The following is a 22704-nucleotide window of genomic DNA, read 5'->3' as shown; positions in this document are numbered from 1 at the left end:
AATTTTTAATAAATTTCAATTAATAGGATGAAGTGTGTTAGAGAATGCATTTGTGACATTTCGTGAAATGAAATAATAGTTTTTGTTTTTCTTTGCCCATAGCTATTTATTTTGTCACCCTCCTAGTCCCGCAAAATTAATGAAAATGGGTACTCTAGAATTTCTAAGATGAGGCTTATTGTTGTAATTCAGCAATTCGAATGGAATTGTTAGAAAGGTTAGAAAATTTTTAGGAACACCACTAATACAATAAAAGGGTTAAAATACCCTTCACCTTTTGTATAGATGGGTGATCTGTATGATTCATATGGATCGACGATCCATATGAGTTTTTTTTTTAAAATAATAAAAAATAAAATATATTTTTTAAAAAAATTTATACCGATTATCGATCTGCATGAACTTTTTTTTGACTCATACAGATTATTGATCCCTATGAGTCATATGGATTGTCAATCCGTATAGTAATATGGATTGTCAATCTGTATGTTTTAATTTTTTTAAATTATTTTTTTAAATTTATTTATTTATTTATAAAATTTGATAATTAAATAAATTTGATATTTAATTGAATGATGAATTTAGATGTTTATTATAATAATTAAAAATTAAATAAGTATGATGTTTAATTGAATGATGTATTTAGATATTTTTATAGCAATTGGTAATTAAATAAATTTGATATTTTTTTACATATGTAACTACTTATTAAACCTATGATTTTTATTTATAATTTATAAATGTAAACAAATTAATTATTAGATAAAAATAATCATCACAAAATTTATTATGTAAATGTACATGTACATTAAATATAAATTAGAAATTTTAGTATTATATATAACAATACTATTTATTTATAACATAATGTGTCTATTAACTTAGTTGGTTTCAGTGTTCTATTAATAATGCGGGAGACAGAAATTCGATTCTTACTTGAACCATTAATTTTAAATTAAGTCATAAATTATATTTTTGATTTTTTTTTAAAAATCCTATGGGTCACGTACGGGTACAGATTGTCAATCCATAATCCGTATCAAACTTATGAAAGGGTAAAATTAAAATTTCTCATCTTTCTGGGTGTACCAGCAAAACACTGGGTGTCCCTAGAAATTCCAGAAAAGTTATCTATGTAGATTGGTTGGTCTCGATCATATTCATTAACTACCTACCATACCAGTTACCACAAGGGTTGAGAAACATATATTAAGAATCTATAATCGAAGGAGGATCTGATCATGATTAGCGAAAGCTCTTCAGAAAAATGGATGCATAAGGATTGAAACAGTTTTGTAGTAAACAATCAATACTAGATCATTATGAGGTCTTTTTACAGAACGTTCAAACAAGTAAACTATACACAAGTTAAAATTGCCTTTCTCGTTTATCAACAACAAACAAAAAGCACAATGCATATTATCCAAAAGAATAAAACAGAACAAAACAATCAAATTTTACAGCACTGCCTAATGCATGGCCTAGTTCATCTTCTATATACACTACACTCTGCACACCCTTTTGCATTCAAACAAATTCAAGAGAAAAATTACAATGTATAAAAACCAACAAATATGCTATAATGCTATGCACCACGACAACGAAAAAAAGAAAGAAAGCAAATACGTAAATGCTGCAAACTTGTTCACTCAGTTCCATTATTTGACTTTAATATCGCCCTTAGCATCCGAGGAAAGGTTTTTGGAGGATGGAGATTTCCCAGTGATAGCTTTCTTTGCTTTCACTAGTGACTGCTTAACCTTTGATATGATGTTATTTGATTGCTTTTGAGCTGGTTTTGCTGGAGTTTCTTTTGGAAGGTCCTTGGATGTTTTTGTTGCATCACTTTCCTTGGTGGCTTGAACCTCCTCAGTTTTCTCAGGCTCCACAGTTTGTTCTTTCTCTACCTTATCCGCTCCAGGTTCAACAGTTTCCTCTTCAAATTTAGATGCCAATGTTTCTCTAACAGGCTCATTAATAGCTCTAGAGATTTCTTCCACCTTTGAGTCAGTTTTCTCTTCCTTCTTGTCATCAACTATTGAGCTATCATTATCAACTTTCACACTCTCTACTGTTTCAGTTGTAGCTGCCTTTGCCTCATTCTGTTCCTCAACCCTTTTGCTTTCAAACTCTTGTTCTTGTGAGGATTCAGGGGAAACATTAGGTGCTTCAGGTTCCTTCTTGTCAACATCATCAATTGCAGCAACAACAACTGTTGAGATTATAACTAGTTAGTTGTAGTCTTGTTTAGTAGTAGCTTGTATCTGAGAATATAAATACTTTGTAACACACACTTTACAAATCAATCATAATATTTTTTTCTTCTTTCATCTTCATTCTCTATTTTTCTCTCCTCTGTAACTGAATCCTAACCAACTCAACATGGTATCATCGACCTAACGATCCATTCCTTTTGCTTCCGCCACTATGCCACCGCGTATAGCACCACCGCCACCGGCGGATCCCTCTACTGATCCTACTAGTCCGTTCTTTGTTCATCCTAGCGACGGTCCCTCCTCCGTCAAGGTCACACCACTCCTCGATGGTTCCAACTACCATTCTTGGGCGAGGTCTCTGCGACGCGCTCTCGGAGCCAAACTCAAGTTCGAATTTCTTGACGGAACAATTCCGATGCCGGTTGATGCCTTCGATCCGTCGTTCCGAGCTTGGAATCGCTGCAATATGTTGATTCATAGCTGGATTCTCAACTCCGTTGAACCTTCCATTTCCCGATCCATCGTTTTCATGGATAACGCTTCCGATGTGTGGCTCGATCTGAAAGAGCGTTTCTCACAAGGTGATTTGGTTCGTGTTTCAGAAATTCAACAAGAGATTTACGCTCTCACTCAAGGTACTCGATCTGTAACTACTTTCTATTCTGATCTGAAAGCGCTTTGGGAAGAACTTGAAATTTACATGCCGATTCCAAATTGCACATGTCATCATCGTTGTTCTTGTGATGCGATGCGTCTTGCTCGTCGTCATCATCATACGCTTCATGTTATGCGTTTCTTGACTGGTTTAAACGATGAATTCAATGCGGTTAAATCTCAGATTCTTCTGATTGAACCTCTACCTTCTATCACCAAGATCTTTTCTATGGTGATTCAATTTGAACGTCAAAATTGTGTTCCTAATCTTGATGATTCAAAGGCTCTTGTTAATGCTTCAACTAGTAAGTCTCAAGGTTCTGCTAATGGAAGATCTAATTCTGGTTCCAAGCGCTACTGTACCTATTGTCATAAGACGAATCACTTTGTTGAGAATTGCTTTCAAAAGCATGGTGTTCCTCCTCACATGATGAAAAATCACTCTGGTTCTGCTCATCATTCTGCAGTTGATGGGGGAGAACGTGTTGAATCTTCAACTGCATCTCAGAACACCACAAGTGTCACCATGACTCCTTCACTTACTCAGGAACAATTAGATAAGCTTCTGCAGTTAATTCAACCTCCTTCTGTTAACCATTGTAATGCTTCTACTTCTAAACAGGTTTGCTCATTCAACACTGCTGGTCCTTCATCAGCAGATACGAAGGGTATGAAAATATCTCATTTTTTTTATTCTTCTATTTGTAATAATATTGCTCTTGATACCTGGATCATAGATTCAGGTGCTAGTCATCACATATGTGCCTCACTGCACTGGTTTCACTCTTATAGTGAAATCAATCCCATGATTATAAAATTACCAAATGGTAATCATGTCACCACTAAATATGCAGGCACAGTTGTGTTTTCCTCTTCTTTTAGTATCACCAATGTCCTATATGTTCCTACCTTTACAGTCAATTTGATTTCTGTCTCTCAATTATGTCACCATACACCTTATACACTCAATTTCACTGACACTATTTGTTCCATACAGGAGCAGAAATCACTGAAGATGATTGGTTTGGGTGAAAGCAGAGATGGCTTGTACTACTTGACTCAGACAAATAAGGAATGTGCTTCTTCCAACTACAACATTTCTTCCATTTTTTCCTCAGCAAATAATGTCCATATACCTGAAAATGCAATTTGGCATTTCAGGTTAGGTCACCTGTCTAGTTCTAGAATTGCTCTTTTACACTCTCAATTCCCCTTTATTGTAAATGATTCTAGTTCTGTGTGTGACATCTGTCACTTTGCTAAACACAGAAAATTACCTTTTGTACACAGTTATCATAAAGCAATAAAATGTTTTGATTTGATTCATTTTGACATATGGGGTCCCATCTCTATTAAATCTGTTCATAATCATGCTTATTTTCTTACTGCTGTTGATGACCATTCTAGATATACTTGGATAACCCTAATGAAAAATAAATCTGAAGCTAGACTTCATGTTCAAAACTTTATTCATTTTATTAAAACCCAATATAATCATTCTGTTAAATCCATTCGTACAGACAATGGTCCTGAGTTCCTTATGCCAGATTTCTATGCCTCCAAAGGTATATTACACCAGACTAGCTGTGTTGACTCTCCCCAGCAAAATGGCAGGGTTGAGAGAAAACATCAGCAAATTCTAAACATAGGTAGAGCTCTTCTTGTTCAGTCTAATCTCCCCAAGTCTTTTTGGTGTTATGCTGTTTCCCATGCTGTATACATCATGAATAGAGTCCCTGCACCAAATTTACAAAACAAATCTCCTTATACTTTATTGTATAATACTGCCCCTGATTTTGATACTCTCAAAGTGTTTGGTTCTCTAGTTTTTGCATCTACTTTACAATCACATAGAACCAAGTTAGACCTTAGAGCTAGAAAATGTGTTTTTCTAGGATATAAATCTGGTGTGAAAGGAGTTGTACTCCTTGATCTATTAAATAATTCCATATTCTTGTCTAGGGATGTGACTCACCATGAACACATTTTTCCCTATCAGTCCTCATCTCCCAAGACTCCTTGGGAGTATCATTCCATCAGTCCTACTCCAAATGACAGTGACATTACCTTAGATAGTGACATTTCCTTAGACATTAATGCTGAGCAGTCACCATCACCACCCCACTCATCTTTATCTCCTAATATTTCAAATGACACTGTCATTTCTGATACCTCTACCTCAACACCCTCCCTTGTCTTCATCACCACCCCACTGTGAAATTAACCCTTTGAAATTAACCCTCCCTTGTCTTCATCACCACCCCACTGTCATTTCTGATACCTCTACCTCAACACCCTCCCTTGTCTTCATCACCAATCCCTGCCTCCCCTGTGAAATTAACCCTTTGAAAACCTCTCTCTTCTAATCTTTTCTCTGTAATTCCTATGGCGACGTCCTCGTTCAACATCAATGAACTGGTAGCCTCCCACGGCGATAAAGGACTACTCGCGACCGCCCTCGTTGATAAGACAGCTCATGAGCAGCTCGAGGAGCAATTACAGCATCAACGTAGAGGCCGTAAGGTCTACATTCGGAATGTTCTGAGTGTAAAGGATTCCGAGATCATTCGGAATCGGTATGGAGGAAAGTACGACCTCCATCTTACCCAGCAGGAGTTTGCTCCCCACGGCCTAGCTGGTGCCCTCCGCTTGTGTGAAACTCTCGATTGTCTGGACTCTTTCCCTTCTTCAGGTCTGCGGCAGGACCTCGTCTTAGACTTCGGAGGAAGTTGGGTCACACATTACCTCCGCGGACATAACGTACACTGTTGTTCCCCTTGTTTGGGTATCCGTGATAAAATGCGCCACGCGGAACGTTTAATGAACATGCGCAAGATCATCTTGAACGATCCACAACAGTTCGATGGTCGGCAGCCGGATTTCTGCACTCAATCCGCTGCGGATTGCAAAGTACAAGCCCACTTTGCTATATCCATTCATGGAGGTTATGATATGGGCTTCAGAGGATTATGTGAAGCAATGAACGCTCATGGAACCACTTTTTTGAAGGGAACGATGATGTTCGATGGTGCGATGATGTTTGACGACCAAGGCGTAATACCTGAACTTAATTGCCAGTGGAGGAAGATTAGGAGTGCTTTCTCCGAAACTGAAGACGTCACACCGGTGTCTGGTAAGCTTAACACCGTATTCTCTCATGTTCGTAAGTTTAAGACTATGGTAGCTTTCGATTTTATCAACGAGTCTACCATGTCTTATGTTCATGATTGGGAGAATATAAAATCTTTTCTTACCGACCAGACTTATTCTTATAAAGGAATGACCTACGGCATCGAACGTTGTGTCATTAATGCCGGTATTATGACGTATAAGATCATCGGTGTGCCTGGGATGTGTCCACCCGAACTCATTCGACATTGTATTTGGTTCCCCTCGATTAAAGACTATGTTGGTCTAAAGATTCCCACGTCGCAGGACTTGGTTGAGTGGAAAACAGTGCGTATTTTAACGTCAACATTGCGTGAAACTGAAGAGATTGCCATGAGATGTTACAATGATAAGAAGGCGTGGATGGAACAATTTAAGGTTATCTTAGGTGTTCTATCTGCTAAATCATCTACCATTGTTATCAATGGTATGTCCATGCAATCTGGTGAACGGATAGATATCAACGACTATCATTACATTGGTTTCGCCATTCTTCTTCACACAAAAATGAAGTACGAACACCTAGGGAAAATGTATGATATGTGGAACGCTTCGAGCATCTCGAAGTGGTTTGCAGCGTTGACTCGTCCGCTGCGTGTGTTTTTCTCTGGTGTTGTTCGTGTGCTGTTCCCGACTTTAAGACCCCGCGAGGAAAAAGAATTTTTGATTAAACTCTCCACCTTTGTGACTTTCAATGAAGAGTGCTCATTTGACGGTGGAGAGGAATGGGACGTGATATCATCCGCTGCATTCGTTGCTACGCAGGCTGTTACTGATGGGAAGATTTTGGCTGCGCAGAAAGCCGAGAAGCTCGCTGAGAAGCTTGCACAACCCGTGAGTGAGGTATCAGACAGCTCTGAGGCGTCATCTACAACGCCTGATGATACTGCTGATGTTTGTGGAGAGGAGCAAGAGATTTCGGAACTTGACTCCTTATCAGCTCAGACACGTTCCCCCATCACTAGAGTTGCTGAAAGGGCTACTGCTATGCTAGAGTATGCCGCTTATGAGAAACAATTACATGACACTACGGTGTCTAATTTGAAACGTATCTGGAATATGGCGGGTGGTGATGACAAGAGAAATTCTCTCGAAGGTAATTTGAAATTTGTTTTCGATACGTATTTTACCGTTGATCCCATGGTGAATATTCATTTCTCCACGGGTCGGTGGATGCGTCCTGTACCCGAGGGAATTACCTATTCTGTTGGTTATAACGAACGCGGTTTGGGTCCGAAGTCTGATGGAGAGCTTTACATTGTCAATAGCGAGTGCGTGATTTGTAACAGTGAATCACTATCTACCGTTACGCGCTCGCTTCAAGCTCCAACCGGAACCATTAGTCAGGTCGACGGAGTCGCTGGTTGTGGGAAAACCACAGCAATTAAATCCATTTTTGAACCGTCCACTGACATGATTGTTACCGCGAACAAGAAATCCGCCCAAGATGTACGTATGGCACTTTTCAAATCGTCAGATTCCAAAGAAGCCTGCACTTTCGTTCGAACAGCTGATTCCGTCCTACTTAATGAATGTCCGACTGTTAGTAGGGTTTTGGTTGATGAGGTTGTATTGCTGCACTTTGGTCAATTATGTGCCGTCATGTCTAAGCTGAAGGCTGTGCGAGCTATATGTTTTGGGGATTCGGAGCAAATTGCTTTTTCTTCTCGAGATGCCTCGTTTGACATGCGTTTCTCTAAGATCATTCCTGATGAGACTAGTGATGCGGACACTACATTCCGTAGCCCACAAGACGTTGTGCCGCTTGTGCGTTTAATGGCTACGAAGGCCCTTCCGAAAGGAACCCATTCAAAATACATGAAATGGGTTTCTCAATCTAAAGTGAAGAGATCTGTTACATCTCGTGCTATCGCTAGTGTAACATTGGTCGATTTGGATCCGACTAGGTTTTACATTACGATGACCCAAGCTGATAAGGCTTCACTGATTTCAAGGGCGAAAGAGATGAATCTACCAAAGACTTTCTGGAACGAAAGGATCAAAACTGTGCATGAGTCTCAAGGCATTTCTGAGGACCATGTTACTTTGGTAAGATTAAAGAGCACAAAGTGTGACCTGTTTAAACAGTTTTCTTATTGTCTTGTTGCTTTGACTAGACACAAGGTCACCTTCCGCTACGAGTATTGTGGTATATTGAACGGCGATTTAATCGCCGAATGTATTGCTCGTGCTTAGCGGTTTCCCACCTTTGAGCGGGATCTGAGTTGGCAGTATTGCTATAAACTGCCTGAAGTCACTAAACGTTTTACGGTGAGCGTGGAAAATTTTGGTTGAGTTGACAGAAGTTGAAAATTTTGGTTGAGTGAGAGGCTTGTCTTTGTTCCGCTACCATGTCTCATGAGACATGCCCTTCTGTAAAGAATGTCCTTCTTTTGGATTCCGATGGGAAACGTGTTGCGGTCAAATACTTCTCTGAAGACTGGCCGACAAATAGTGCCAAGGAAAATTTTGAGAAAGTTGTATTCAACAAGACTCAGAAAACCAATGCCCGCACGGAAGCAGAAATAGCAATGTTTGAGAATAACATTGTTCTTTACAAGTTTGTCCAAGATCTTCACTTCTTTGTTACCGGTGGTGATTATGAAAATGAGCTTATCTTAGCCACAGTTCTGCAGGCATTTTTTGATTCTGTGGGCCTTCTGCTCAGAGGCAATGTAGACAAGAAGGAAGCACTAGAGAACTTGGATCTCATTCTATTGTGCATTGATGAAATTGTTGATGGCGGTATCATACTTGAAACTGATCCAAATGTTATAGCTGGGAAAGTTGCTAGTAATAGTATAGATTCTGGTCTCCTTTTGGAGGCCCCCCACAGAGTGGGGGGGGCACCCGTACTCTAAAACTAGCATCTTGTGCTAGAAGTACACGGACCGAAGTCCTTCCGAAGAAACCTAGGAGATGGTTTCAAAGGCGCCTCAGAGATTTGTAAATCTCCGGCGTGGATCTCTCCACGACTGACCATTTTAGCCGTAAGCTGGATGGACAACCCGTTCACCGTAAAACGTTTAGTGACTTCAGGCAGTTTATAGCAATACTGCCAACTCAGATCCCGCTCAAAGGTGGGAAACCGCTAAGCACGAGCAATACATTCGGCGATTAAATCGCCGTTCAATATACCACAATACTCGTAGCGGAAGGTGACCTTGTGTCTAGTCAAAGCAACAAGACAATAAGAAAACTGTTTAAACAGGTCACACTTTGTGCTCTTTAATCTTACCAAAGTAACATGGTCCTCAGAAATGCCTTGAGACTCATGCACAGTTTTGATCCTTTCGTTCCAGAAAGTCTTTGGTAGATTCATCTCTTTCGCCCTTGAAATCAGTGAAGCCTTATCAGCTTGGGTCATCGTAATGTAAAACCTAGTCGGATCCAAATCGACCAATGTTACACTAGCGATAGCACGAGATGTAACAGATCTCTTCACTTTAGATTGAGAAACCCATTTCATGTATTTTGAATGGGTTCCTTTCGGAAGGGCCTTCGTAGCCATTAAACGCACAAGCGGCACAACGTCTTGTGGGCTACGGAATGTAGTGTCCGCATCACTAGTCTCATCAGGAATGATCTTAGAGAAACGCATGTCAAACGAGGCATCTCGAGAAGAAAAAGCAATTTGCTCCGAATCCCCAAAACATATAGCTCGCACAGCCTTCAGCTTAGACATGACGGCACATAATTGACCAAAGTGCAGCAATACAACCTCATCAACCAAAACCCTACTAACAGTCGGACATTCATTAAGTAGGACGGAATCAGCTGTTCGAACGAAAGTGCAGGCTTCTTTGGAATCTGACGATTTGAAAAGTGCCATACGTACATCTTGGGCGGATTTCTTGTTCGCGGTAACAATCATGTCAGTGGACGGTTCAAAAATGGATTTAATTGCTGTGGTTTTCCCACAACCAGCGACTCCGTCGACCTGACTAATGGTTCCGGTTGGAGCTTGAAGCGAGCGCGTAACGGTAGATAGTGATTCACTGTTACAAATCACGCACTCGCTATTGACAATGTAAAGCTCTCCATCAGACTTCGGACCCAAACCGCGTTCGTTATAACCAACAGAATAGGTAATTCCCTCGGGTACAGGACGCATCCACCGACCCGTGGAGAAATGAATATTCACCATGGGATCAACGGTAAAATACGTATCGAAAACAAATTTCAAATTACCTTCGAGAGAATTTCTCTTGTCATCACCACCCGCCATATTCCAGATACGTTTCAAATTAGACACCGTAGTGTCATGTAATTGTTTCTCATAAGCGGCATACTCTAGCATAGCAGTAGCCCTTTCAGCAACTCTAGTGATGGGGGAACGTGTCTGAGCTGATAAGGAGTCAAGTTCCGAAATCTCTTGCTCCTCTCCACAAACATCAGCAGTATCATCAGGCGTTGTAGATGACGCCTCAGAGCTGTCTGATACCTCACTCACGGGTTGTGCAAGCTTCTCAGCGAGCTTCTCGGCTTTCTGCGCAGCCAAAATCTTCCCATCAGTAACAGCCTGCGTAGCAACGAATGCAGCGGATGATATCACGTCCCATTCCTCTCCACCGTCAAATGAGCACTCTTCATTGAAAGTCACAAAGGTGGAGAGTTTAATCAAAAATTCTTTTTCCTCGCGGGGTCTTAAAGTCGGGAACAGCACACGAACAACACCAGAGAAAAACACACGCAGCGGACGAGTCAACGCTGCAAACCACTTCGAGATGCTCGAAGCGTTCCACATATCATACATTTTCCCTAGGTGTTCGTACTTCATTTTTGTGTGAAGAAGAATGGCGAAACCAATGTAATGATAGTCGTTGATATCTATCCGTTCACCAGATTGCATGGACATACCATTGATAACAATGGTAGATGATTTAGCAGATAGAACACCTAAGATAACCTTAAATTGTTCCATCCACGCCTTCTTATCATTGTAACATCTCATGGCAATCTCTTCAGTTTCACGCAATGTTGACGTTAAAATACGCACTGTTTTCCACTCAACCAAGTCCTGCGACGTGGGAATCTTTAGACCAACATAGTCTTTAATCGAGGGGAACCAAATACAATGTCGAATGAGTTCGGGTGGACACATCCCAGGCACACCGATGATCTTATACGTCATAATACCGGCATTAATGACACAACGTTCGATGCCGTAGGTCATTCCTTTATAAGAATAAGTCTGGTCGGTAAGAAAAGATTTTATATTCTCCCAATCATGAACATAAGACATGGTAGACTCGTTGATAAAATCGAAAGCTACCATAGTCTTAAACTTACGAACATGAGAGAATACGGTGTTAAGCTTACCAGACACCGGTGTGACGTCTTCAGTTTCGGAGAAAGCACTCCTAATCTTCCTCCACTGGCAATTAAGTTCAGGTATTACGCCTTGGTCGTCAAACATCATCGCACCATCGAACATCATCGTTCCCTTCAAAAAAGTGGTTCCATGAGCGTTCATTGCTTCACATAATCCTCTGAAGCCCATATCATAACCTCCATGAATGGATATAGCAAAGTGGGCTTGTACTTTGCAATCCGCAGCGGATTGAGTGCAGAAATCCGGCTGCCGACCATCGAACTGTTGTGGATCGTTCAAGATGATCTTGCGCATGTTCATTAAACGTTCCGCGTGGCGCATTTTATCACGGATACCCAAACAAGGGGAACAACAGTGTACGTTATGTCCGCGGAGGTAATGTGTGACCCAACTTCCTCCGAAGTCTAAGACGAGGTCCTGCCGCAGACCTGAAGAAGGGAAAGAGTCCAGACAATCGAGAGTTTCACACAAGCGGAGGGCACCAGCTAGGCCGTGGGGAGCAAACTCCTGCTGGGTAAGATGGAGGTCGTACTTTCCTCCATACCGATTCCGAATGATCTCGGAATCCTTTACACTCAGAACATTCCGAATGTAGACCTTACGGCCTCTACGTTGATGCTGTAATTGCTCCTCGAGCTGCTCATGAGCTGTCTTATCAACGAGGGCGGTCGCGAGTAGTCCTTTATCGCCGTGGGAGGCTACCAGTTCATTGATGTTGAACGAGGACGTCGCCATAGGAATTACAGAGAAAAGATTAGAAGAGAGAGGTTTTCAACTCATCTTTATCTCCTAATATTTCAAATGACACTGTCATTTCTGACACCTCTACCTCAACACTCATCTTTATCTCCTAATAGGTACAAAGTCTAAATATCCCTTGTCTTCTTTTCATTCACTTACACTTTTGTCTCCTTCACACAAGGCATTTAGTATGTCAATCACACACTGCACTGAGCCTCAATCTTATGAGGAAGCTAGTAAGCATGAACACTGGGTAACAGCCATGAAGGAAGAATTAAATGCTTTGGCTAAAAATTGTACCTGGAAAATTGTTGAACTCCCACCTCATACTAAACCCATAGGATGTAAATGGGTTTATAAAGTCAAACACAAAGCAAATGGCCAAATAGAGAGATACAAAGCCAGATTAGTAGCCAAAGGCTACAATCAAGTAGAAGGGATTGACTATTTTGAGACCTTCTCCCCTGTGGCTAAGATTACCACTGTTAGGACTCTTTTGGCAGTAGCTGCCATAAAGAATTGGCACCTTCATCAACTGGATGTCAATAATGCTTTTCTTCATGGAGATCTTCAAGAAGATGTTTACATGAAAATACCAGATGGGGTAACTTGTGCCAAGCCTAATTCTGTTTGCAAGCTACAAAAGAGCTTGTATGGGTTGAAGCAAGCAAGTAGGAAGTGGTATGAAAAGCTGACTAATTTGCTTCTCAAAGAAGGTTACATACAATCAATTTCAGATTACTCCCTATTTACTCTCACCAAAGGAAATACTTTCACTGCACTGTTGGTATATGTAGATGACATCATTCTTGCAGGTGATTCAATTGATGAATTTGACAGGATCAAGAATGTTCTTGATTTAGCTTTCAAAATTAAAAATCTGGGTAAGTTGAAATACTTTCTTGGGCTTGAAGTTGCTCATTCTAGACTGGGTATTACCATCTCACAGAGGAAATATTGTCTGGATCTGCTTAAGGATTCAGGATTACTTGGGTGCAAACCTGCTAGCACACCTCTTGACACATCCATAAAGTTGCACAGTGCTGCAGGCACTCCTTATGCTGATATTTCAGGTTACAGGCGCATAGTTGGGAAGTTGTTGTATTTAAACACAACTAGGCCAGACATTGCTTTTGCAACACAACAACTTAGCCAGTTCATGCAAGCACCCACAAATGTTCATTTCAATGCAGCATGTAGAGTATTGAGGTATTTGAAGAACAACCCAGGCCAAGGTATTTTCTTTAGCAGAACTTCAGAAATGCAACTTATAGGTTATTCAGATGCTGATTGGGCAGGCTGTATGGATTCTAGAAAATCCATATCTGGATATTGTTTCTTCATAGGCAAATCTTTAGTGTCATGGCGTGCTAAAAAGCAAGCAACTGTGTCCAGATCATCTTCAGAAGCAGAGTACAGGGCTCTGTCTTCAGCTGCTTGTGAGTTGCAATGGCTGTTGTATCTTTTTGCAGATTTGAGAGTTCAGCTTACCAGAACTCCAACTCTTTACTGTGACAACCAAAGCGCAGTCCACATTGCCTCAAATCCGGTTTTTCACGAACGCACAAAACACTTGGAAATTGATTGCCATCTTGTGCGAGAGAAGCTTTTGAAGGGCACTCTAAAGCTACTACCAGTTTCAACAAGTGATCAAGTGGCAGATTTTCTCACCAAAGCATTGGCACCACCCAAATTTCATGATTTTGTCTCCAAGCTTAGCATGATCAACATCTACCATGATAAGCTTGAGGGAGGGTGTTGAGATTATAACTAGTTAGTTGTAGTCTTGTTTAGTAGTAGCTTGTATCTGAGAATATAAATACTTTGTAACACACACTTTACAAATCAATCATAATATTTTTTTCTTCTTTCATCTTCATTCTCTATTTTTCTCTCCTCTGTAACTGAATCCTAACCAACTCAACAACAACCTTTTCCTCCACAGCAGCAGGAACAGAAATCTCTCTTTCTTCTTTTAGCTCAGTTTTGGCTTCCTCATCAATGGAGGCTTGTTCTGGAGTTTTCTTGATGTCAGCCGCTTCGTTTAATACTGCTTCAATCACGTCAGTGATGCTTGATTCTTTCTTGTCATCAACCTCTTCAACAACCTTTTCTGCTGCTTCAGGAGAAGGTTCCACAATACTTGCTTGAGGTTCCTCATTTGATGAAAATTGTGCAGCATTTACAGTCAAACTAGTTTCCTCTTCTGTGACCGTGTCAGCTGAAGTTTCTTCACTCTTGGAAGTCTCAAGCACAACTTCTGGAGAAGTTTCCCCAGGATTTTGTTGAGGTTCCACATTTGATAAAACTTGCTCAGCATTTTCAGTGAGGCTAGTTTCCTCGTCTTTATCAGTTTTCTCTTCTGTGACCGTGCCAGCCGAAGTTTCTTCACTCTTGGCAGTCTCAAGCACAATTTCTTGCTTAGTCTCCACTTCCTTACCAGCTTCTGCTACTTCCTCATCTACTTGTAGTTGCTCTCTTGGCTTTTCCTCCACTTCAGTTGACAGAAGTACTGGTTTCTCTGTTTTTTCAGGAACTGCTTTGGGCTCTGAGTTGCCATTGTCTGTGTCTTTTACCTCCTCAATCACTGAGTCTTTGGGAGGGTAAGCCTCCACTATATTTTCTAGTTGCTCTTCACTTTCAGCTTCAATTTCAGGAACAACTGTCTTAGGCTGCTCTTCTTCCTCTTGTTTTTCTGGTTCACTTTGGTTTTCATCAACTTTAGCAGCCACAAGCTCTGTTTTCTCTATTACACTTTGGTTCTCATCAACTTTGGCGGCCACGGGCTCTGCTTTCTCTGTTTGACTCTGGTTTTCATCAACTTTAGCTTCCACAGGTTCTGCTTTCTCTGTTTGAGAGTTGTTAGTCTCTTTCAATACCTCTGCCTCAAATTCTAGTTCTCTTGTTTTTACCTCTATGGCATCACCACTTTCTTCTGAGGATTCAGGAACTGCAGATGTGTCTTGTTTCTCCTCTTCTTCCTTTTGTTCCAATGATTGCTTTTCTGGTTCTGTCTGGCTTTCATCAACTTCAGGAACCACATGTTCTGCTTCCACTGTTTCCAAAGGCCCTGTTTCACTGTTCTTGGTCTCTTCCACCACATCTTCTGAGGGTCCTGTTGCTTTTTCCTCTATGGTATCACTCGATTTCTTTTCAGCTGATGGTTCAGGAACCCCAACTGCACTTGATTCTTCTGTTATTTCCTCCACTTGTGTAGCCACAGGCTCAGGAACCGCAACTGTGGTCGGTTTCTCAGCCTCTTGCGATTCTTTTTCTGGTTCTTCTGTTTTTTCCTCAACTAATGTAACCACAGGCTCAGGAACTGCAACTATGCTTGGTTTCTCAGCTTCTTGCAATTCTTTTTCTGGTTCTTCTGTTTTTTCCTCTACTTCTGTAGCCACCGGCTCAGATACCGCAACAACCGTGCTCGGTTGCTCTTTTTCTGGTTTTTCCTGCACTGGTGCAGCCTCAGTCTCAGGCTGCTCTTCCACTTGGGCACTTGTTTCCAAAACTTGAGCCTCTTTCACCACCTCTCCTTCTGATTCTGTCAGAGGACTAGTCTCATCTGTGTTGCTTGGTTTTTCAACGGCTGAAGCCGATGCTTCTGGAACGTCTTCTGCCTTCGGTTGTACTTGTTTCTCTTCATCTGTTTCCACAGGTTCCTTTTCTAGCTCCTGTGATAGTGTTTTCTCCACAGCTTGTTCTGTGGATGGTGCCTGATGAACTGGTTCAATGTCACTGATAGTGTGTGAGTCAGGAACCACTTCCTTCTCCTCCTTTACACTATCTTCAACTGCAACGACAGATTCATCTGATGGCACAGAATCTTCAATCTTTTCTACTGCAACAGCAGGCTCAACCTTGTGATCATCTCCTTCTGTTGGGGGTGGTGTTGCACTTTGTGCTTCCTCAACCCTGTCATGTTTCACACTATCTTCAGCAGAAGCCTCTAACGCCAGAGAATCGTCGGATTTTTCGACCTCAGCTGCAGCAAGCTCTGCCTTCACCACATCTTCTTCTGTCTTAGATGAAGGAGTATTGTCATGTTTGACTTCATCTTCATTTGCTAAAGAAGCGATCTTTTGTGCAATGGACTCGTCCTTTTCCTTCTTCACATAATGCTATATATTAAAGACGAAAGAACATTAACAAACAATGAATGTAAGAACAAAAAACAAAGTACGAAACACGGTAGAATTTGAAACTAGTAGGGTACGTTGGAAAGACATGGCAAGACTAAAGCACAGAAATCACAACTTTTTCTGTCACAAATGCAATGAAAACAGTGGGGGTACCTTGATCTTGCATCTCCTTATCAAAAGGGTATCTATTTATCTTGCATAACACTCTACTACAGGCATTGACGGAAAAAGAGGGGGAGACACGTTGCAGATTTTCTTTTATAGCAGACCAAATTTTATTTGATTTAGGTTTGATACTCTTCATTTTTTCTTATCTTCCCCTTACATTTTTTCATATAGATAAAGAATGTGTTGGATTGACAATTTTTTATATACAAAAATAAAATTTTGAATCCAGTTTGTCCCTCTAGGTTATACTATAAATTAACAAAACTTTTGCATTATTTAAGAAGTGCAAGATTTTAAAAAAATAATAAGTGCAAGATTAACTTATTATTATTTGTGAGACTTATTACTAAGGAAACATTATTAACACGCAACTTTATGACATTTTGGTCTCAAACTTGTTTAGTTTTACGTAAGAATTCTAAATCTTTTATACATAGCAATAAATTACTAACAGAGTTATACATTTAATTGAGGAAAATCAAATTAAGAATAAATAAATAATTTTTAATTATTTATTTTGGCCTCACAGTACTTATTTTCTAGATCCGTCTTTAGTAGACTACAGGTATATTTTTCTTGAAGAGGACCGATGATGATCAAATTCATCTCATTTATCATTTTTACAATATTTGAATATATGTATCCTCACTAGGTCCTCTCCAAATTAAAAAAGAAAAATAAATGAGTAATTTTATTGATTACACAAAGTTATTACGAATTCTTAATAACCAATTATGGTTGGTGATGAAAAAAAAGTTGAAAAATGAAGTGACAAAACAGAACAATTTTTTTTTTTTTTACTTTTTTCTATATTCATGATTTTTTTTTTATCAAATTAAATAAAGATAGGTAATATGTTCATACTTATCCACTGGGTAAAGATAGGTAAGCTTGATTCCAAGAAAGAAACATAAAAAAAACTTGCATAGAATTGAGCACACAGTCACACTCACACACATACTACAGAAAGAAATTAAAGATCATATACAAGAGCTTTGAAAGTGGGGAAATTAAAATGAACAAACCTCATCAGTAGTAGAAGCATGATCAGATGCAGAAGTCTCAGTAGCCATGATGGAAAATTGGAGATGATCACCTTCCAAGTTGTGGAGAACTACTTCAGGTGGAGAAAGAAAGAAGAAAGTAGTAGTAAGTGAAGAGAGGAATAATTTGGTTGGCAACAACTCCAGGAAAAGAAGAAAAGCCAGTTCAACTTTTAGGAAGATCAGAACAACTAGTTTTCCACACAAAAAAGCAGAAACATAGATGTTTGACAGACTGTATCACATGAGCTGGTATGGTGGTCTCAATGATTTAGGAGGATTATTATTAGGATTAAGGTGCCACTAAAGTTTTCCCATTAAAAACAAAAAAGTATGTAATAAAAATTAAAAAAAAAAAGTTGATCATGTGTATAGCTGTGAACTGTGGCAAAGTGACTAGCTTTATTGGGGACCAGATCATCGATCAGCGGCAAGAAACTCATACATTTAACGGTTGAAATTGTTTGGGCCCTCTCCTCTTCTATATCTAACCTTGCGGTTCATAAGATTCCTCTACGTCATTAAGCTTATAATTAATAATTCTAATTAAATTTCATCATCTCGCCAAATTATATATGGAAACAATAAATGAATGCTGATATATCTAGTAGGCAAAAACTAAGGTATCTTCCACTTGTAGTAATTTATAATATTATGCAACTTGTTTCTTTTAAATTAAACTTTCTTTTTTGTCAGTTTTGTTGAGCCAATTTCTTAATTATTCATAATTGTGTACATCATTTGCTTGTTGTAACTAAAAAGTCCAGAAATTATCATAATTATTGTGCGAGAAATTATATTCTACACATTAATTATTTCTTAGTTATTACGTCATTTTTATACACAAAATATTATATATCATATTTAATTTCTGTCTAAGATCTACAGACTTGTAAGGGATCTTGTAAAGAAAATAAAATCATACAAAAATTAGAGTGACATAGACAAATATATAATATACAAATATCATGAATATATATATATATATTGTAACATACAAATATAATGATATTTGCTAAATAATTATGTTCACTTTGGTCATTATTATTATTGGAGTTTTTATATCTGTACCAAGATCAACGGTTAGGAAAATTATTATAATTCACTTAAAAAAAGATAAAATAGATAAGTTTATGATTTGAAGGTGGTGTTTTTTTCCACGGTAGGATGATAGAATTTGTTTGAGTTTTCAAACTTGGATTAAGACATACCACTTCGATGAAAATGATGCTGCCTCATGTCACTTTATTGATGTTCGCATTTTGGGCATAATAGGGTACCCCCCCTCCCCCCTCTTTTTGTTCGAATTTTTCTCCCCTTTTTTTATTTTGGTATAAAAATATTAAATAATTTTGATTAACTTTATGCGTGTGATGTTACGCTACTTTCCGATGGCATGATGTATTAATTGTTACATTATATCCAATAAATGCAGATTGAGCAACATTCCCTGCCAAGAAAAATATTGAGAATTAAGAAGACAAAAAATTGAAAGAAAAATGCATAACAAGGCTAAATGCATTTTAAACTAAACAAATTGTTTTGGATTAACAATGCAATACTTTTTTTCTTAACAAAAAAACAACAACAATGCAATACTTTTCGGGCTTGATCAATGTTATGAAGCTGAAAACCATAAAATACTGTCCGTTTTGTTTGTTTAACATTTTAAAACTTTTAGCCAACGAGTTCAACCTTTCCATGATCTGTTTTTCGTTCTTTAAGCCTTAACCTAATCATCTTTTAAATCCCTAAAGGAAAATGAGTATTCTCAAGTATCATGAGTCAATAGTCATGACAGCTGCCACAGCTCTCTTTTTAAAGATAAAAGACTAGTGTACACTGAGATTTGTTGAAAAATTATGACGTCTCATTAGCACAAAAATGCAAAGAAGCCCACCTTCTTTATTTATTGAGTTGGTTCACCCTTCACATGTCCCCTCATCTTTGGAATCTTCCATCAACCCCATTGGTGAACTCAAGCTGTGTAAGATTCAAGGTGGTCCTTCAATACTTAAGCCTGTAATTTTCTTAAATAAGAAGAGAGGAAAAAAAATGCTTTCTTATAGTGAAGGATGCTGTTTTTTCTTTGTCCTAGTATATAGAGGACACTATGGGCTTGAACATTCATGCTTGAAAGGTATTGATTAGTTGGAAATTTATATATAGACCCAACTTGACCATTAGTTGTCTCCAAAAGAAAAATACCTCTTCCATGCTTTAAAGTAGAGAGAAGTTTGGTGTTTGGCCTTTCCTTCGAGTATAGTATAATGTTTTTTCGTTTTGATATTTTCGGCATCTAGAAGCCACAATTAATTAATCTATTTTTTATTTATTTATTTTATTTTTGTTAATCTAAGTTGAATAGGGTAGACTCATTTATGAGGATAAAATACTCCTTATTTTTTATTTTTCCATTCACAAGATCTTAGTTAGGGAAAACTAATTAAGTTGGCTAATCTATGATCACTTGAACTATAACATGTGTTAGCTAGCTTTGATTTTATGATGTTAGTGTACTCTTTGCATGTCATCACAAGTTTGGTGTTCGTCAACACTAAAACTAAAACCTTCCCCCACCACCTCTCATCTTGCTTCCCTCAAACAATTAAACTTTTCTCTTTTTTCTTCAACACAAAAGATCTTTTTCCATGGAGAATGGACATATGATCCCCCAGAATGCCAACGAGCGTATGTGTATGTACATTTTCTTTCCCTTTTTCCTTTTGGACTAGCTCAATTTGATTCTATATGAGTATGAGTGGCTTGTGACAATCCCTCATAGATCGATTTCAGTTTTGTACGCGAAGTTGACAGATAAAGGTGGAGCAGAACGAAAACGATGTTCAAAATTAGTTAGGGCATAGATGAGAGATCAAATTGTTTGCAGTAAATTATTTGATAAGTGTGGTGGAGAAGTGAAGATGTGCAACGAAATGGGGTCACTCTTACTTGGAAAGGTTCACTTGGATCCACAGCTTTGTGAGACAGCTGAAGAAGTAGATCCTTCTTTAATTTGCTGAAAAAGGTTGTGTCATGTGCTCCAGCATTCAAGATAATATTTAGTTAAAGAAACTAATGGCTTGTCAATGTTAGTGGTAACTAATGGAGTATAGGCAATGGGTGGTGCGGGATATTATGATATTAATGTAAAATATTTACTAATTTTATTAAAAATTAATCTCAGCAGAAAAATCATGTTTTCGTGATGTTTGTATATTAAAGTCTATTTTCACTGATAATTATTAAAAAGAAAATACATTACTTTATTTTTATTTTCATTTTCTTTCTTATATTATTTTTTTAAAAAAATTGTATAAGATAAGTTACATGCATGTGAGTGCTTACACAACATATTTCTGCACACAGAAGAATGATGAATTTGCCGCACCTGCACCTTTGTCTTCTTGCGCAGTCCATTACAATTTTGCATGATGTCAGCTACGTACAACACCGATAAGGCCGCATTAAATCATATTCTTGCTCCAACTCCAAACACAAACCACTGCTTTTTGTATTATTGCCCCCAACTTGGTCTTCTGTCGTTTGCCATTCGTTTTAATTCATATCTTTCTTTTTTTCCTTCCAAAACCTATGGAGAGGTTTGAGTTTGGGTCCATGTGGTTATTTGTGGAGTTTGAAGGACGTGGTATGGTCATTTTGACCATCATTGTTAATGGTACAAGTTGTTAAGTTCATGTTACAATGTATGTTAAGTTTTATTTTAGGACAAAATTTAGATTTAGATGTTTTTTATATTATTCTTCAATTAGAATTGAAGTTTTATCATAAATATATACAAACTCCACTTCGAATAAAATCTGAACTTGAGCTTTAATTTTAAGCATAAGTTAAGTCTACACCTCTTTTTTAGAGTAATTCAATTGTGTTTCGATTTGGACTTAGACAATAACAAAAATTTATACAAAATTTAGTTTTCTTTGAGCTCGGGTCTTATTTTAGAAAATTGAAATAAATTTAAGTTTTTTGGGCTTAACCTCTTATAGTTTATAGCCCACAACTAAACAAATATAAACTGGCTTGCTAAAATGTAGGATTTAGACTTTAAAATTTGAGCATTTTAGTCCAATCCAATCAAGTCCTAATCTATGCTTAGTCCACAAAAGTTTGTACAAATTAGGCTTTTATTGAACTTGTACCTCATTTTAGAAGTTAAAATTAAATTTTAGTTTTTTTTTTTTGTCTCAATCTACATTGAGCTTGTGATTTGTCCCACCCATAATCCTCTTGATAAAATGTTGGATTTGAACTTTAAAATTTTAGCACAAATTAAATTGAGTCTTTTTAGCTTGATATTACCGTAGCCAGTAAAATCTCATGCAAACGAGGCCTTTTAGTAGCCTTGAACTTCATTTTAAAAGTCTAAATTGATTTTGAATTTTCTTGACTTACAATCTACATTTGGCTTGCAATTGACACAAGCCATTCATAACTAACTCTATGAAAAGCAGGACTTAGGCTCTAAGCTTTAAGCACAAATTGAATCCAACCTTAACCTACAAAACGCTGATACAAATTAATGTTTCATTGGATTTCATTTTAGAAGTCTAAATTAATTATGGATTATTATTTTATCCAATCTTTTATAACTAATCACAACCTGCATCGATCCTCTGATTTGTCCTACCCAAACCCACCCAATGAAATGTTGGATTTCAACTTTAAATTTCAAACACAAATTTAGTTTGAATCTTTTTAATGTAATTCAATCATGGCATGATTTGGACTTTGCCATGCAAAATCGTTAAAAAAATTGAATCTTTTCTATTATGCTCCAAGTCTCATTCCATTCCCATTCATCATAATCTTGTGTGAAGAATCTTGCATTTTTTAGTAGATTTTTTTAATGAAAATATATAGATTGATAACATATTTTTAAAACTAAAAACAAAAATAACTGAAACTATAGACTAAAAAATAGTTATAATTTTTTAAAATTTAAAATATATAAAACTACTTCAGATGGATCCTTAGTTTTAATGTTAATTTTTTTCTAATTCTTTCTAATATAAATAAAATTAATGATGATTCGATAATTTTTAATATTTTTTATATGATTATATTTTTTGAAACTTTTAAATAAATTTTTAATATTTTGAATTTAATTTTATTCAAGTTATATATTTTTGTACATTTAATTTAAACTCACAATATTTCATATAATAATTTATAAATGAATTTTATTAGCGAATACTTAACTACTTATTTTTTCAGTA

General features: G+C 37.8%; 2 protein-coding genes across 5 annotated transcripts; one reads left to right on the top strand and one right to left on the bottom strand.

Moving 5' to 3' along the window:
* Positions 1 to 1343: 1343 nt before the first annotated feature.
* Positions 1344 to 19611, bottom strand: LOC114370295 (titin-like). 4 transcript variants are annotated; one of them, XM_028327599.1, is made up of 5 exons: positions 19368 to 19611; positions 18679 to 18917; positions 17450 to 17541; positions 14045 to 16235; positions 1344 to 2212 (listed from the first exon to the last, which is right to left on the bottom strand). In XM_028327599.1, exons 2-5 carry the CDS (start codon positions 18704 to 18706, stop codon positions 1659 to 1661), a joined length of 2865 nt encoding a protein of 954 aa, XP_028183400.1. In that variant the 5' UTR covers positions 18707 to 18917; positions 19368 to 19611; the 3' UTR covers positions 1344 to 1658. The 4 variants fall into 4 exon arrangements, with proteins under 4 accessions (XP_028183400.1, XP_028183401.1, XP_028183403.1 ...); XM_028327600.1 differs by having other exon boundaries at positions 17450 to 17538; XM_028327602.1 differs by lacking the exon at positions 18679 to 18917.
* On the top strand, positions 8327 to 8899 carry LOC114370050 (coatomer subunit zeta-2-like). Its single transcript, XM_028327341.1, has one exon. The coding sequence runs from the start codon at positions 8390 to 8392 to the stop codon at positions 8897 to 8899; it is 510 nt and encodes a 169-aa protein (XP_028183142.1). The 5' UTR covers positions 8327 to 8389.
* Positions 19612 to 22704: the final 3093 nt, after the last annotated feature.

This window comes from Glycine soja, chromosome 10 (assembly GCF_004193775.1).
Source record: "Glycine soja cultivar W05 chromosome 10, ASM419377v2, whole genome shotgun sequence".
NCBI classification, from domain to species: Eukaryota; Viridiplantae; Streptophyta; class Magnoliopsida; order Fabales; family Fabaceae; genus Glycine; species Glycine soja.
This window is presented reverse-complemented; position numbering and strand designations above follow the sequence as displayed.

Excerpts from the sequence above, each read along its gene's own strand:
- LOC114370050 (XM_028327341.1), top strand. The coding sequence starts at position 8,390 with ATGTCTCATGAGACATGCCCTTCTGTAAAGAATGTCCTTCTTTTGGAT.
- LOC114370295 (XM_028327599.1), bottom strand. The coding sequence starts at position 18,706 with ATGAGGCAGCATCATTTTCATCGAAGTG. Across the intron at positions 17,542-18,678 it reads GCATCATTTTCATCGAAGTG|TAGTTCTCCACAACTTGGAA; the intron begins GTATGTCTTAAT and ends CTCCACCTGAAG. Across the intron at positions 16,236-17,449 it reads ATGCTTCTACTACTGATGAG|CATTATGTGAAGAAGGAAAA; the intron begins GTTTGTTCATTT and ends TTTAATATATAG.